This window comes from Phodopus roborovskii, unplaced genomic scaffold (genome assembly GCF_943737965.1).
Source record: "Phodopus roborovskii unplaced genomic scaffold, PHOROB, whole genome shotgun sequence".
In the NCBI taxonomy this organism is placed as follows: domain Eukaryota; kingdom Metazoa; phylum Chordata; class Mammalia; order Rodentia; family Cricetidae; genus Phodopus; species Phodopus roborovskii.
Window position 1 is genome coordinate 6,333,304 of NW_026126470.1, and position 16,912 is coordinate 6,350,215.

A 16,912-nucleotide genomic window follows, 5' to 3' on the forward strand; every position below is an offset into this window, starting at 1 on the left:
CAGGTGGCAGTCTCCTATGAAGATGGCAAGCAGTAGGCAGCGACTCTAGCTCGGATTCACTCCTCATTTACCTATGCCTGTCTGTTTTCATGATGCAGACTTGGTTCAGTAACCAGAGAAATTCAGTACGGATAGATAGTCCCTGAAATTCGAGAAGCGCCATTTTTCAGGGGACTATGACAGTTTCTGTGGTAAAGGACTGAACACTGAGGAGCAGTGCAACAGAATGATCAGTCTGTGTTTTTGGGGAGGCAGTGTCGTGGCTGCACAGATATAATCAGGTGGTTATCCTTTAGGAAGCCAAGACCCAGGATAAAAAGCCAGTTTAAAGTGTCTGTTGTATATTCGCAACTGAATTAGTTAGGAACTAGAAGCTCACAGGAAACAAAACTTGCAAGGAAAATAGAAGTGAATGAATGTTCATTAAAAACAAAACCCCCCATATTCCTTCAATCCTGCCGACCTCTATATATTTTCCATCCAGCCAACATCACCTACTCACTAATCTTTAAGGTGTCAAGGTGTCACTGTAACCTTTACAACCTTGTTACTCCTTTTTTTTTTTTTTTTTTTTTTTTTTTGGTCTTTAATATCTGTTGTTCTCTTAGGTGATAATTAAATCCTTTGCCAATTTTCAATGCCCACTTCAACCTTGCCACTTTTTAAAAATTCTTCTTACTCTAGCAATCATGACCACCACCACCACCATCAATCATCATGTTTCATGTATCCCAGGCTAGCCTCAACTCACTGCTAGCTTCAAGGTTAGTGTGACTAAACTAATCTTTTAGGAGAAATAGAGATGTGTACATGAAGTATGGCACTGGGTACCAATTATTCTTACATACTAAGCCAGCACAGTCACAAAGCAGTTACATCTTGAACTCCTCACATTCTCTCTTCACTGTTAGTCAATCCCTTGGCATGAATTAGATTTAATTGTCGTATATTGCTTTATAAATTTCTTCAGACGAGCAGCTATGTATTATCATCATATTCACCCAAACTACATAACACAATGTGTGCCACATAAGAACATTCGGTGTTTGCAGGGACTAAGGTAAACGGTTATAATATTAGAGATGATATTGATGTCATGTAGGAAGAAAGAGAATGGAGAGACACCTAAAAAGCATCTTCCCTGGTTCCTTTTAGACTTCAGTGTCAGTCTGTCATATCCTTCTGAGATAAATGGCATAGGCAGTGGTGGGTAATACCCTAGTAGATAGGGAGTGGGAGATTTTGAAAGGAAACAGATTTCAAGCACTATAATGGAAACCCCATGAGCTGCTTATAACTCATTTTCAAGAGCAGGTTTCCATGGCTAGGTTAACAGTAAGACAGAGCTGGCCTTTTGGCAAATGAGAATGACCAGCAAGTGTCTTCTAAGTAATCACAAAGCTATAGGTAAACCAATGATGGGCTTAAAACAGTTCAAAACCAACAAAATTTGGAGGTTAAACTGACAACAATTATCTCTTCCCAGCTCAAAAGCAACTACAGTTGGTGAATTAACAACAACAAGAATTGCAGCAAGTTATTGTTCTTCCTTGTCTAACACATCCTGAGTTTTACGCTACTCTTAACTGACTGCAAGACTGAGACATATAACATCAAGGGTAACTGTTTTCTCCTTGGCTGACCCTAAAAGGTCAAAGAAACATTTTCCATATATGATAAAAGGAGAAAAGACACTGGGAAAGATAATATAATAATAGTAGTAGTAATTACAACTAATTGTAGCCTGAAAAGAATTTTCACAGAGGTGGACTTTGAAGAAGACAATGAAAACACTGACTAAGGTTTAAGGTTTGTGAATGGTCTTGTATGACAACAGGAACATGATAAAGACCAGGAAGGCAATAGTAGGGCTGAAAAGGCTGGCTGTTCTGGGTAGTGTTTGTTTCTTTGTCTTCCAATGCCTCTATCTTCACCCCATGCTTTATTAACTTTTTCCTTTCACTATAACCCTTCTCTTGGTGGCTTCTGAAATCTTTAGCCTGCCTATTGTGTTGCTTTTTCTCCAAACATTGTCCCTAAACTCCTTTCCTCCCTCCCTCCTTCCTTTCCTCCTTTCCTCTCTGCATTTCTCTTTCCCTATCTCCCTCCTTGTTTTTATTCTCCTTATTTCTCCCCTAACTTCTCTCTCTCTCTCTCCCTGCCTTCCTTTCATTTCTTGAAGCATGTTCTTAGTATAGCCCTAGCTGATTTTGTGTAATTCTCCTATCTCAACTTGCAAAATTCTGGGATTAAAAGAATAAGCCATGTCATCTAGGTTCTGAATAGGTTTTCAACTATTGTATCAACACAAAGAACTTGTAAGGACAATTATGTTTACTCTTCTATGCTCAGCAAAGACTAGCCATAAACAGAATGTTATAGAACTGTTTTAAAAAGCTACAAAGAATAATCAAAATGTAGACAAATGAAATATTTGAGTCAGTTAATGTGTACTGTAAGTTCTATATTATACTGTTTCACAATCTTGTTTTTATTCTATGAAATGTTTGGGGAGAAACAAAACATAAATGGATACTAAACTCCTTTATAATTAAGTGGATCCAGGAAATATTGGTTAAAAAATGTTATTTTAATTTGAACAAAACAAAAAATATTTGCTGTATTTTTGATACCAAGATAAGATTAGTTTACATAAATCTGAATTATCACAAAGGCTTTCCTATTCCAGTAAATTCAATATGCATGAACTGTGGCCAAGCAGTTCATTTAAGTTCAAGTTGAAATGTGAAGGGCATGTAGATACCATGACTGTCTGCAAGCTTATAACTGGGAAGAAATCTTTCCAAAAACTTCGCAAAAGCTTATTGACCTGATTCACCTACAGAGTATTTTAGAGATCTCCCAATTATTTTCAAAAACTCCCTCTCAGTCTGTATTATTGGCTGAAAATCCATACCTACAGGTGGGCTGGAAGACTTAAGAGATATTTTAGGAAGCATGAATCTAAATTCACTTGGCTAAGGGTCTTTATCATTACTACCACTCAAAGATATGTAATGAGCACTTGCATTATGGTGGCATAATATGGATATTTCCTGGACATAAGCAGGTTTCTTAAACAGGAAAGCCTGTCTCAGCCTATCTGACATTGCTCCTGTTACATCACCATCAAGCCATGTGAAAAGAGGGTGGCCTCCAACTCCAATGGATCTTGTTCACATGGAGGTGTTTGCCAGGAAATATGCTATAGTGCAGTTTTCTCACAATTTGATATAGTTTATCACAGTTATAGATACGTATTTAATTTAAAATGCATTGGTATTTTGAAGATATCATCCAGGTGAGCTCTTTAAATTCCACATATTTTGGATAAAACTATAAAAAATAATTTAATGGAATGAATACTATCTCCCAAACAAAACTCAAGGAAAGTCTTCTAAGGAAGAATTGAGAGCCATAGGTAGATACTTCTGGCATAGCTATATAGCTAAGGTATACAGTTTAAAGATTAATGTCTTTATTCGCCTTTCCTGATGGTTTTCTAAAATGTGTGGATTTGAAATTCACTTAACAAAGAAACAGTAATTAAGGAGACCACTGGAATGGGAGAAAATGACGATTTCACATGGCAAGTCCATTAGCTATAGATCCTTGACACTTGGTCATACACTAATATTAATGTCAAGTAGTTTTTCCAAAAGAAGTAAGTATTCAAACTAATAGCTTGAGAGCAAAGCATAACACACATCACCATATTGGTGGGCTTTGTCTAGTTGGTTAGAATCCATAGGAGGCAAAACAGAAGGTAAAAAAAAAAAAAATAATCAGAATTCAGAATTAGCCTGCTAAGTCTGATGTGGCAATCATCAGTTTCCTAGTCTCTAGCTTGTTAGCCCTCTCTGTGGGTTTTTGACCTTCCTGACTAATTTATTAAAAATTTATGTCTCTATCTCTTGCTATGTCTTGCTTTCTTTATCTCCCTGTCTGTCTTCAGAGACACTCATACTGTTTCTCTAGAGAATTTAACTAATACGAATATAATTCAAAGAGTGCTTTGAAAGTCAACTCATAAAACTAAAATCTATTCATGAAATAAAGGTAGGTATCTCTGCAGTTTTACATATGATGGACTAGTAGTACTATTTTCTTGAATATCACCACTAGCTACCTCCTTTCAAATATTATCAGTTTGTGTTGGCATGAATCTGCTTAGTAAAACTTTAGAACAAAGCAATGAATAAAATATAGACCAGACTAATCTCTTAAATATAGCCCTGAACCATGATGTCGTTTTCTCTTAACTGTGAATGAACGTGAAGCTTCAACCTTTTGGTCTATGCTTGGCTGATGGTGCTGCTGTCTCTCCTTTATAGGACAAGTACTGCCAACTCAGGCTTCCCCAGTCTTTCCTCCCAGCTGGGATAGGATCTGGGATTTTTCACAAACACTCAATCACAAGTGGTAAGCACCCTCTTTCTTGTCTCACTTCCCAACACCTTCGCTCACACACATACATTCAAGGGAAAATGTCTTTGTGTTCCATCCACTCTCTGTTTTCCTCATGGCAGAGGTCATAGAAAAGTTTCTGGCTATCGTGTTTGTGACTGGAAAAAAATCGAATCCAATCAGGTTGTGCAGGTGATTACAGTAAGGACAAGAGCACCCCTAAAGAAATACAGACAAGAAACACAGCTGCCTGGCACCAACTGCAGAAGACAGGCAGGCAGCTGCTTCCCTTGCATAGAGGTGGGGCACAGATCACTCCCCAAAGCAGTTGTTAATGCAGAAATAACCACCAAACTAATCTCCTATCATCTCAACAAGTATTTGGAGAACAAAAGGGAAGTGGCAGGGTTGCTTCCAGAATCAAAGACACAGGAAACAAATTTCCTCCCTCCAATGGCTCATTCTTTAAGATATGAGATATGTTCATGTTGAAAAAAAAACATGATCAGACATTAGGTGACTAGCAGTCACTAGATCTTGAAAAAGATAAAAAGAACAACACTCTTACTTTTTTATTTTAAGGGGATAACTGTGGTGCCTAATTAACAGTGGAGACACCTCCCACAACTTCTTAAAGCCTCATTCTTTAAACGGGTGAACTGAATTCTTTGAACTATAATTAGGGCTCTGGAGAGAAATACTGCAAAGCTCTCACTTTAAATGGTTATAAAACAGTTTTTACTTTTGAAACAAAATACATATCGCAAATGCATTTTTCTGCACAGCAGTACTGTCGTCATTTACATTAGATTTAGATCACTCCTATTAGGAAGTTGTCAAAAAGAGGAAATTATTAAGCTATGTTCAAAGGCCAATTCTCATTTGGTCTCTACACTGGTGGCTTTGTGAAACTCAAGTTATTATCACCTCCCCAGGCTAAGGGAATAGCAGGAAATGGGCAAAGGAAAGAGTGACACAGGTCTGTGGAGGTGAGTGGACAGAAAACGTGCATCTTAGCTCCAGGAATCCTTAAAGGAGAATGCCATCAAGCAAAAGTGACCTTCAGTATTCCCTAGACTAAACTGTGAAACATTTTTGAAAAGCATAAAATCTTTATTTATGGTAGGAATGTTTGAAATTCAGAAGATAAATGCCATTCTGAATGTGAGCATGTTCTAGGCATCTAATATATAATGGGACACAGCTGTAATAACAGCCACTGAACCAGGGGCCTCTCTATATCATGTCATTAGTTGACTTGTTATAAGCTGATCTTCAAGCCCTTTTTATAAGGGCCACTGGGGTAAGAAGGAAATATATCACATACTGAACATCTGTGGTTCTTTTATGAAGCACTCGTCGTATCGATTTTCAAGCCGTATCCAAGGCTACATATAACAGTCAAAAACATGGTTCTTTAACTCAAAAGGTTTTTATTTCCAAAGATTGAAGAAGACAAGGTCTGGGCTCTGCCTTGGGCTACAGTAGTAGTATATTTTTGTACTTGTTTCAAGGTTCTTACCAGTTTCTAGCCTGTGTACACTCTACATAAGGTTCTGAGATCAAATATATTTCTGTAAGATGTTACTCAGAAAAGAAATGTCAAGTACTGAAGCCATTACTCTAGTGAATTTCCACATTGAGAGACTATAGTTAAACCCCTACAAACCCCATATCAGTTGCCATTCCCATGATGCCACTTTCTTTACATAGACCTACCTAATCCTATAAATGTTGCCTATTTTTTTTTTCAGTGACCAAATGCTAAATAATGCCAATTCTGTTTAGTGGGATTCCTGACAAGTGAGTTTCATAGCAGAAACTTTGTAGAATATTGCATCCACACCAATAAGAAGCTTAAACAAGTGTAAACACAGACAAATTAATTGATGACACTGAAGACTGGTTGATGGGAGGGTTTCTAGGCAGCTGTAAAGATATTCTGGGGGGGGGGTGGTTCAGCCTCAGGGAAGAACAAGGTCATTTTAGCAAACAGTTCTAAGTTTGTTTATTCTAGACTATTTTATGACAGAATCTAATGCAACAGTTGAAACTGTATCAATTTCTTCTCTCACTATGAAGACCTTTGTAATCTATCTACCATTCTACATAGCCAAGCTATCTGTCTATCTAGCCTATCAATCCACCTATCTTCCTGTCTATCTATCTATCCATCATGGCTGTATATATATGTATCTATCTATCTGTCTATCATCTATGTATGTTTGTTTGTATGTATGTATGTATCTATCTTCTTTTCATCATTTGTGTATGTGTGTATGTACGTATGTATTAACATATCTATTCTTTATCTATCTATCATCATATATACATGACTATATCCTTCCTCTTTGAGGGAGATAAAGTCTTATTATACATCTCACACTGGCCTTGAAATCTTGTGAACTTTCTGTATCAGTTTGTTTCAGAACTGAGGATTTTGGCTTGTGATAATGTTCTGTTTTAAGGTACATATGGTGTGTGTATGGGTATGTGGGTGGGTGTGACTGTTGGAGTTAGAATAATGTAGAATAAGTAAGGTCTTACTTTCATACTTAAGCAATGGGGGAAAATATTATGCTGTTGGGTACAGTTAGCTACTATATGGCTATGCAAGATAAATTACAAGTTGTCTTCATTCAGCTGCAGGTGCTTCTTGGAGCATCTTGGCAGCTGGCCTGCCTGACTTTCCATGGCCAAACCAATCAATTTCATGCAGCTTTTAAAATCTCCTTGATGGGGATCTCCTTAAAGGTAGTCACCACATCTTAATCATCATTTTGTTCATAGTGCATGAGGGATAGTAGTTGGCTCACAGAAATTGTTCTGTCAATGCTCAAGAAACACACAAAATTGCAATTAATCAAGTGTCTTTATTGCCAAATGAAACCAGGAATTATATAAAAATGTTCAGGTCTTTGAGAGTGAGTTTATTGTTAAATATTCTACATTGTTATTAAACATATAACTACCAAGTATTGATCTCATTATATAATCATTACTGTGTGAAATGGCATTGTCATTATGTTGGGGTTATAGCAATGATTAAATGTAAAAAAATTTTCAAAATATGTACCATCTGTCATGACAACCTGCATAACAGCCTATACGCAGCAATTGGTTTTGCCATCTATTTTGAAAAGGAAAACATTTCTAATTAATGCAAAATCTCCCTTATGTTCATTTTAAAGTGAAATTTGGTAGGTATTAAACAAATCAAATTTGAATATGCACAATATATTTTCTTCTCTATAGTATGAAACACCTGGATTTATAACTGGACTTTAGACTCACCTTTATTCTTCTTTGCCTTACAAATGCTGTTTGTTTGGTTTTTTGTCATATTTGTTTCAGTTAGATAGTGGGTTGTCATGTTACCAATTGCATTAACTTTGTTTCCTAAAAATACATATTTCTCAATTTTTAAAATAAAGTGTTGTTATTACCTAGTTATATTAAAAATCATTATTGAGGTATAGTATAATTATACATGCCATCTTTGATATGGCTTATTACAAAAGTGAAGATTTCTGTGCAATAATAATTTTGAAATCTTGCCAGCATTCAGTTAAGATAATAGAAGTTAGCTCCCAGTGGCCATTCTTTTCTATCTTTACTTATTACACTTACTAAATTTCTGTTTCTAGATGATCATTGGACTTGGGAATATGCTTCAGGAGAAGTCTCAATTAAGAGTGAACATACAGCACCAGGCACATGTGAGCACCATAATTACAGAATTAAGGATTAGAGATGAAGGCTTGACAAGACTATTTAATTTAGCAAGTTCCTAAATGGCCCTCATTTGCTCATACTCTACATTGTTATGTCTTTAAACTAAAAGTTTGAATAAGAGTCACAAATAACTATATCTGAATTTGTTTTTATTAAGCTTATTTCCCATTCTGTATGTATATTAGATTTCTACATACCTGGAGATGTTAGCTGAAAGATAATGTTTTTGAAATAATTGTTGTTAATGATTCTCATCCACTGGCACACATCAATGCAAGAAGGTTTTCTCACCTAACATAGTTATCTGCCCCAGCTTCAAAGCAGAAGAGTAGAAGCTCACGTACCACACAAATAAAAATGCTTTATCAATATTGTAACAAATCTCTAGTGTATAAATGGACTTTGGGAGCCCAATCCCCATAGAGGGCTACTTTCTCAGCCTAGACCCTGCGCCAAATGATGAGAGACTCTGATGATCCCCCATGGAAGGCCTCACTTCCATGGGGAGCAGAAGGGGGGTGGGAAGAGGGATCCATGGGGGGGCATGGGAGGATGGAAGGAAAAGAGAACTGAAATTGATATGTAAAATAAGATTGTATCTAATTTAAATAAAAAAGATTTTAAAAACTGTAACATACATTGGTAGGCATCTCTGGGCCAGAATTAGACCTCATATGGTGAAAGAAGTAAAGATACAATTTTACTTAGGATGACTTCTTATTTTGTTTTTAATCTTACAAAGAAAAATGGAGTAAGATGCAAAGTGATGCATTAGTATAGTAATCTGGTCTTGAAGATTCTGGAAATAGGTTTTGATACATGTAAACTTTCTGGTTCACTTCATTGATGTTCCAAAATGTTGTTTCCTGTAGACATTTCTATTGTCTAACATAAATCCCAGAAATGTAACTGTACAGCAAAAACAATGCTGTAGTTACTCCAGCATTATGGAAATCCTAATTCTCAGAAGATCAAGCTGAGCAATTTCTCCATATTTATTTTTTGAAAGTTGTTTCTTTTGAGATTTGAAAGTCTGACTCATTGTCTTTGACAGGAAGTGTTCTTTGGATTTTTCTTTTGTTATGTTTTAGTTTTATACTTCATGCTACATGAAAAATAAAGGAACCTGATACTGATAATGAATGAGTTTGAAGCTGATGGTCAGATAAGCAAAGCAACCAGCGGCTATCTCTTACATCTGTCTTGGACTGTAAGGGTGATACAGCTAGCTCCAGGAATCCTCAGACAGCAATTCTAGACTATTGCCTCACTTCAACGTAGCTAGAGACTGAATGTTTCCTATCTTCAGTGTGGCTGGAGGATGAATACCTCCTACTGAATACTGAAGACCCTGCTTCTATCTATTATACCCCATCTAGTGCTAGGATTAAAGGTATACAATCTGTTACTCTTTTAAATTGATTTAATCTTGTGTATCCCTGGGTGGGATGAGATCCAGTCTTGGGAATGATGGAGATGATTAGAACATTTATTTTGTGCAGAGTCTCCCTATTATAGCCCCATAGTAATAAGTAGCAATAACCAGGTTTACTTTAGCTGGTCATGACAGATATCTCCAAGGCTAATCTCCATCTTCCAGTCAGCATTACTGTTCTTTGCTTCATGGGGCATTGTCTCCCAATGGCATTTTGAGAAGCATGTGGAGGTAGAGTTGGGTGGCGAAACAAAGGAGTTTGAAATCTTGAAGAAATGTGGGGGAAATGTGTAGATCTTTTCCAGTATGAGAATTTAAACAGGCAGAGAACTCAAAACCTCTGACTCTGTCCCTTCATCTAATGTAACTTTGTTATCTACTATAGGATATTTCAAAGTTGTCTGTCCAACCATGCAGATTAAGACTAAAAGGCTAGACATCCCACCAATGGGATACACTTTTCCAGAAGTAAAGGAATAAAGCAAAAGTTGGCAATTTATTTTAGGCTGCGTCTTTAAAGTTTCTTTTCTTTTGTAACTTGTAATTCTTCCTCTACCTGTCTGAGTTGGTCACTGATGGATACATTCTTTGTATAGGAACCACATCTATGTTTTTAATCTTATTGACTTTGTGCAAGTATTGAGAGCCAAGAACTAAAATCTGAATTTACCACATAATCCTCTACAATTTAGAAGGCACCTTATCTAGTTATCTCAAAGCTTTAACAGTGTAATCAAGAGGAGGATCAGTAAACTCAATCTTAGAAACTAAATTAAAAGGGACACATTCACTTTTGCCCTTTATAGCCTTGTCAAAGATAGAGGGAACAGAAGGCACTGAAGCACGGGGCATTATAGCCCTCTCAGCCACAAGGCTATTAGTCAATTAACCTTCACAAGAATAAGAATAAATAAAACACACAGGCATTCTCAATAGACATGGCATTGTTTACATGAAACCATGCTTACTCCCCTGACCCTGGGGACTGAAGATAAAGCCAAGACTTTTTTCCCCACAGGCATACAAAACGATACAGACACCAGGTAATAAAGTTATCGTTCATGCTGCTACTCACTGTGGTCAAATCTCAGACAGCTCTTGAAAGAAAGATGAGTCAGTGTAGGAAGAGTTAGGGGTGAAACCTGGTGGATCTCTGCCCCTTGGTCTGATTTATAATTGGCAGTGGGGGTGGGAAGCACGATCATATATTTTGTAAGGTCTTAGCTTTCTCCTGGTTGCCCCTTTATCTCTCCCCTCTCACTGTATGTATTCAGAACTATTAATTTTCTGATTAATGTATTACCAGAAAGCCAGAGGGGAGTGATAAGATAGGGCATAAGGAACTCCTGTGTGTTTTTTAAATGTTTTTGTTTGACATAGGAGATAATTAGAGCACAGATTGATGCTCCTGTTTAAAGGCAGTAAATCAGCATGAAATAGAAGATTTGAGTAAATCATTTACCACATCATTAGAACTGTAGAATTCCCATGTCCACTGGACAGGAACAACCATTGTCATGCAATACCTAAGATGAGTAGTGTTCATCTTTCAATATAGAGACAGCCAAATAAACCCAAGTTATACATTTTCAATAGGCTTAGTTGTGAACATGAAATACCATTAGCTGGTTTACGTAAAAGCCTTCGTGTTTGAAACTGAGACCTAGCATAAAGAGGGGCAAAGCAAGTTTCCTGTTTTAGATTAAAGTAATGGTTGATAAACACAACAACAACAAAAAAAAGTCACACATTTCCCACGGATGATGTTCATGCATCACGATGTCACAATGTTAAAGAAAACTACATCTTCCTTAAGATAAGTGATTAGAAACAACATTAGGGAGAAAAACCAACCAAACAAACAAACAAAAAATCACCAAAACAAAACCTAGGGTTGAGAATTAGAAAGGCAAATGAGGTAATGTATATTCTGAAAGGAGTAGTGTTCGGTTGTCCTGTCAGAGAGTAACTTCTCAAAGGAGGAGGGTGCTAGTCCTCAAATGCTGAGGTTTCTTTCCAACAACTGGATTCTGGGAAGATGACAGTGAACCTGAGATAATGAGTTTAGGGAATCACTTAGAATATTTAAGGCCCATCCTTCCCTGCTGTATTTCCAGTCTACCTTGCTGAACAGAACTACTACAATGTGAAATATTACCATCTAGCAGAGCCACATTACACACAAGTCATCTTGTCCCAGCTGTGGATGATACCTGTTACCTGCAGTTAAATTAGCCTTTTGCAGACAGTCAGGAAAGCTGTTCCACTTTTATTTGTGTTGCTTTGTTAAAATACTTGAGAAATAATATCAAGAGAGAAAGGCTTTCTTTTAGCTCACACTTCTGGATAATGGTCCATTATTTGGGAAAAGTCTCATGTGACAAGAATTTAAAAAAGCTGGCCATCTTGCAAATTTAGTTTATTCTGATTCAGATTTTTATATTGTATTAGTAATGTACCACAATTTTCTAAATATGAGATTAGACAAGAGTTTGGGTTCCCTTTTCTATCTTCTCTTGCAACCATGTTTTCCTGGCTCTTCTGCCCAAACTGCCTACACAAGGTTTGGTTGGACATGACAGCTCAGGCGAAGTCTGAAGCTGCCAAAGTGTACTCACCAGCCTGATTAGTCGTGATGCTGACTGCGGCGAACTGTCTCGGTGGTGAGCTCAGCTCTGACACCCCGTTAATGGCATCGATCTCAAAGGTGTAGTTAGTGTGTGCTAGGAGGTCTGTCACTGTCACAGTAGTGTTGGTGAGTCCTAGCTGCCGAGGGAGGAAGCGGACGTTGGGGCTGCATGGCTCGCATTGCCTCACATTCCATCCACATTTTTTACATATGATATTGAAGGTAATATCCTTGCGGCCTCCTGTGTCCAGGGGCCAGCTCCAGTCCAGGATAACTGAGGTCTCATTTATGTTAGAGATAACATTTCTTGGTGCAGACGGAGGTCCTGCAAAGTAGTTCCACAAAGATTAATGAACATCACTTCTGCTTTCTACTACAAGGGAAATGGTTAACTTATAAAGTTTCCGAAGAGATAAATAACTCTGCTTTTCTTTATTATTTACTCTAATTCGTCCTCAGAGGGTCTAGGAGATTATATGCAAACGGATTCAAGAGGAACAACCTCCCCAAGTTATGAATGGAAGCTGTCTAGTCATGAGTGAAGATCTATTCACAATGTCCCACAAAGAAATTTACTACTAAATTTAGTACCCTGGTGAACAGTTATGAAAACTTCAGTATCATGTTTATAAATTTAGTTCCTGCCCCCAACTCTTTTATTTACCATGGCCTATGGCCAAGAGATAGCAAAAGATAATAAAATTTCCTAAACATAAATCCCTGTCTGTAACCTCTCCTGCCCTGGCAAATGCATTATGAGATTCTAAAGTCAGATTCAGAATTTGGTTTTCTTTGTAGAGGGTTGCATTGCAGGAAGTGCTTTAAAAAGGAATTCATTTTCGTGTGGTCAATGTTACATTTGTGATGAGTCAAGCATGGAGAAGGAAGAAGAGTTTTCAGTTTGCATATGGAAAACAGAAAGCAATGGGCAAATGCTTCACATTGGCACACACACGCATACCTCAAAAACAAACAGCACAGCCACAGGATAAAACAAACCAAACCAAACATGGAGGCATGGGTTGCAGCAGAACTACTCACGGGTACAAGCCATGGATGGAGGGTCTTTGTCTGCCCGGAAATAATTATTCTCACACCTGCAGTTCATTGAACCCTCTTTGGGTGTCGAGCTGTGTGGTGGGCACTTAGCACACTTGGCAGTACCATCTGAAGCCTTGTAGAAACCTGGTCGACAAGCTGCAAACAAAATGGCTCTTTTAACATTTTGGCAATTGTTTTGTATCTTGAAACGTGTAAGACAGATTTCTGGGTGTCAGAGCATGGATTCCTTATGAGTAAAATGAATCTGTGTCCTCCCATAATTTACAGAAGCAAGTAATGTGGTCAGTGTGATTTTCCCTTGTATTCATTTGAATTTGATTTGTACCAAATGTCAAGGGAAATAAACCAAAAAAAGAAAAAAAAAAGAAAAAAAAAAGGAAAGAAAAATAAAAAACCAAAAGCCACAAGATTTAGATTATTTTGGCACTGCAGTATAACAAATTTTTCAGCTTATATCTTCACAGCTTTACTTGGCATTGGGCAATTTGTGGTGAGAATAAGGCAAAACTATGTCATGATGTACTCATTCTGACTTAAAAATATGAGGTAATGTGTGTCCTATCTGTGATATAGTTTCCTCTAAACTGCATGTTGACATGTTTTTACAGCTTTGTTCTGAGTGAGTACTTTAAGAGACTGAAGGGGAAAAAAGTTCATGGTGTGCTGTATATCTGAAGATTGCTAGGATGATTTTCATGAGCTATGGCTATTATTTTGTCTTGATAATGACTCTTCACTTGTAGGACAATGGAATGAATACCCACAAGATATAATGATAATTCCTTATCTATGTCTGAAGCAGAATGCACTTTCTGTTTCACACTGTTGTAAACATGAATTGCTACCAGGTAAAAATTCTTTGCAAACTTAAACTCTGTTAGCTTCTTTCTTTCAGTGCGTATCTATGTGTAATGCAGTGTTGTGAGTCAGCAAGCTGTTTTACAAACACCGATCTCCAGCTCATCTTTAGACTTTATAGAGGTTTTCTCCCCCAATAAGTCCATTCGGGCTGATGTAACATTTAACAAGTTCTTCTGTTTCAACTGAATCATATAAAAGGTTACACAGTGGGACCTGAAATCACTGTGATGTTTCTAATAAGATTTCTCTTGAAATTTAGGGCTCAAATTCTAGGCTTCATCTTTTATAACTCAAAAGATATCTTGTGATTTGATGGTTTCTGGCATTTGTATATGCACTAATATGCATTCAATGAAACCAAATTTAATATTTTCTTCTATCAATATTATCTGTGAACAAAGTGTTGTTTCTGTGGAAAAAAAAAAAGAGACAACTTATGTAGACAGATCTTAACTTCTATTGCATCCAGTATACTTTGCAAGTACAAGGCCTTACTTACACACCAAATTCACTCTTACTCAAAATCTCTTGAAATAAAATGAAGAAGGCATAGAGGTAAAAAGGACCATTAGAGTTACATATATGACAAAAATCAATCAGTCTTGCTGATTTTTTACATCCTAATAAGAATGTCTATTCCAGCATGAATTCACAATCTGTAAATTAACTTTAATGTTACTCGGGGTTTCAAACAAATAAATCCTACTTCCTCTATCTATTCTGCATTGAATTACACATACTCACCTCCATTGCACTTAAGCACTGTTTAGAAACCATTCGTATCTCATACCACCCGGAAATGATTAAAATACATATATAACCATGTATTCAGCTTCTGCTTTCAATTTAATTAATTTTCAGGCTTTTAATTTTCAGGCAGGCTTTTCTGAGTCTTCAAAAAATTAAGTTGCACTTATGTGCACTGATGTGGTTTGTTATTTTGTTTGCTTGTAAGTTTATCTGCAGGTTTTTGTTTGAAGCTTTTACAGTTTCAACATCTGGTACAAAGGTGCTCACTAAGTACTTGATCAGTTTTTGTTCTTGTTGTAAACACCTATATGATATTTATAAATGAAGAATCTGTGTCATAACTATATCACATTTAAGCTAGATTATTGATAACACTTGAAGACAGCTATATTCAGTGAGTATACACACTTAAAGATAATTAAATTTAATAAGTCTATGAGTTTGTTCAATCATTGTTGAATAACAATGGATGATAAAAAATAAGCTACAAGCACATTCAGTTTTATAAATATTTGGCAACTGACTACTTTTGCTTAGGATATTAGATAGGCAGGAAGGGAAAATTATCACCAATTCTAATCACAACAAAAGACATCTTGAAAGGCTTGATGGGCAGACCTTTAATCTCAGCACTTGGGAGGCACATGCAGGCGAATCTCTGTGAGTTCTAGGCAGGCCAGGGGTACAAAGTGTAACCCTGTCTTAAATAAAGGGGGAAGGCCACTCTTGAAATATTAAGTGAGCTGTAGACAGCCACAGATGGAGTGTAATTTGAGAGACATCATGAAACTTGAGTCGGAAGTGTCCAGTAAGACTTAATTAAATCCACAAATAGGTCAAAATGTAAAGGCAAATTATTATTTAGTGGCATATGGCCGGCATTGTAGAATATTATCTCTGTATAATACCCTTTCACTTTGCTTCTTAATAGAGTTCTGATTTTGTTGAGAGTTGCATCCTGCCAAGTATACATATTTTATGTCAATTAATAATCACAGGCAAACATAAGAGCAAAACTGTGCCTAAAATAGTTGACTTAATAATATGGATGAACACAACTTTCTGCTTTCTCCACTATACATGATTCCAACCTTCACTGTTAAAGCATTATGCATATAACTACAATAGCTTACATGAGACAGAAAGTTGAAGTCTAAGAAATCAGAGGAATGTGTACAGTGGTCTCAAAGATTCAGCCAGTACTTGTCTCAGAATTTCTTGAAATTACAAAGATCATAGCTCATTTTAATATAAACGAACCAGAGCTTTGATGGTAATGCTCCTAAGAAGACATATCAGCCAGTGTAGGTATGTTACACATCTAAGGACTGACTTTCAAAAAGCAAGTCACACATAACTGAGGACAGAGTCTCCATATGGTGACACCCAAGAGTTAGAGTTGGTGTCAAATTGTCTCCAACTATATCTACCTACTAACCGAGTGTCAAATCTACAATAGATTCTGCACTAAGAGCTAAGTCTTACAGACATTCCTATTCCTTCTGAATGCTAACCATATGCACACCTAAGTGGGATCCTACAACACTGAAAATAGTCAGTGGAGACATGAATCTGCTTATTTTATATCACGGATTATTCAATCAAAAGTGGAGGGGAGAGGAAGTAAAGGAAGAAAGAAGCAATAATTTATGTGAGATAAAGGCATTCTTTGAAATAGTTCAGAGAAGAAAGGTTTTTTAAATATGGTTTTATTTTCCCCCTTTGGGTTTTTGAGATTGTGTCGTGCTATATAGTTCTGGCTTGCCTGGTACTCACTATGTAGCCCTAGGTGCCTTAGGAAACCTGACAATCCTCTTCTGCAATGTTTTAGGTTGCATGTCTTACTTTCTTTTCTGCCTTGAATTTTTTAGAAGTAAATAATTTAAAGTAATTTCCTCACTAAACCATGATTTTCACATAAAATTTATATTGTGTATATTCATTTTAGAAGAATAATAATCAAAAATTACTTAAATTAAAAAGCTTTTGTCATCTACTACAGATAAGAAATGACTTCAAAAACAGCAATGTTG

The 16,912-nt window shown here is 36.7% G+C and overlaps 1 protein-coding gene across 2 annotated transcripts in view; it reads right to left on the reverse strand.

Annotated features, from left to right (window-relative positions):
- Epha3 (EPH receptor A3) overlaps nt 1–16,912 on the reverse strand; it is a 288,656-nt gene that overhangs the window by 76,687 nt on the left and 195,057 nt on the right. For both annotated transcript variants that reach the window (XM_051191727.1, XM_051191726.1), the window contains exons 4-5: nt 13,248–13,403; nt 12,196–12,531 (exon numbers count right to left, since the gene is read on the reverse strand). In XM_051191727.1, coding sequence (XP_051047684.1) covers nt 12,196–12,531; nt 13,248–13,403 — 492 coding nt within the window. The remainder of the gene's footprint in view (nt 1–12,195; nt 12,532–13,247; nt 13,404–16,912) is intronic.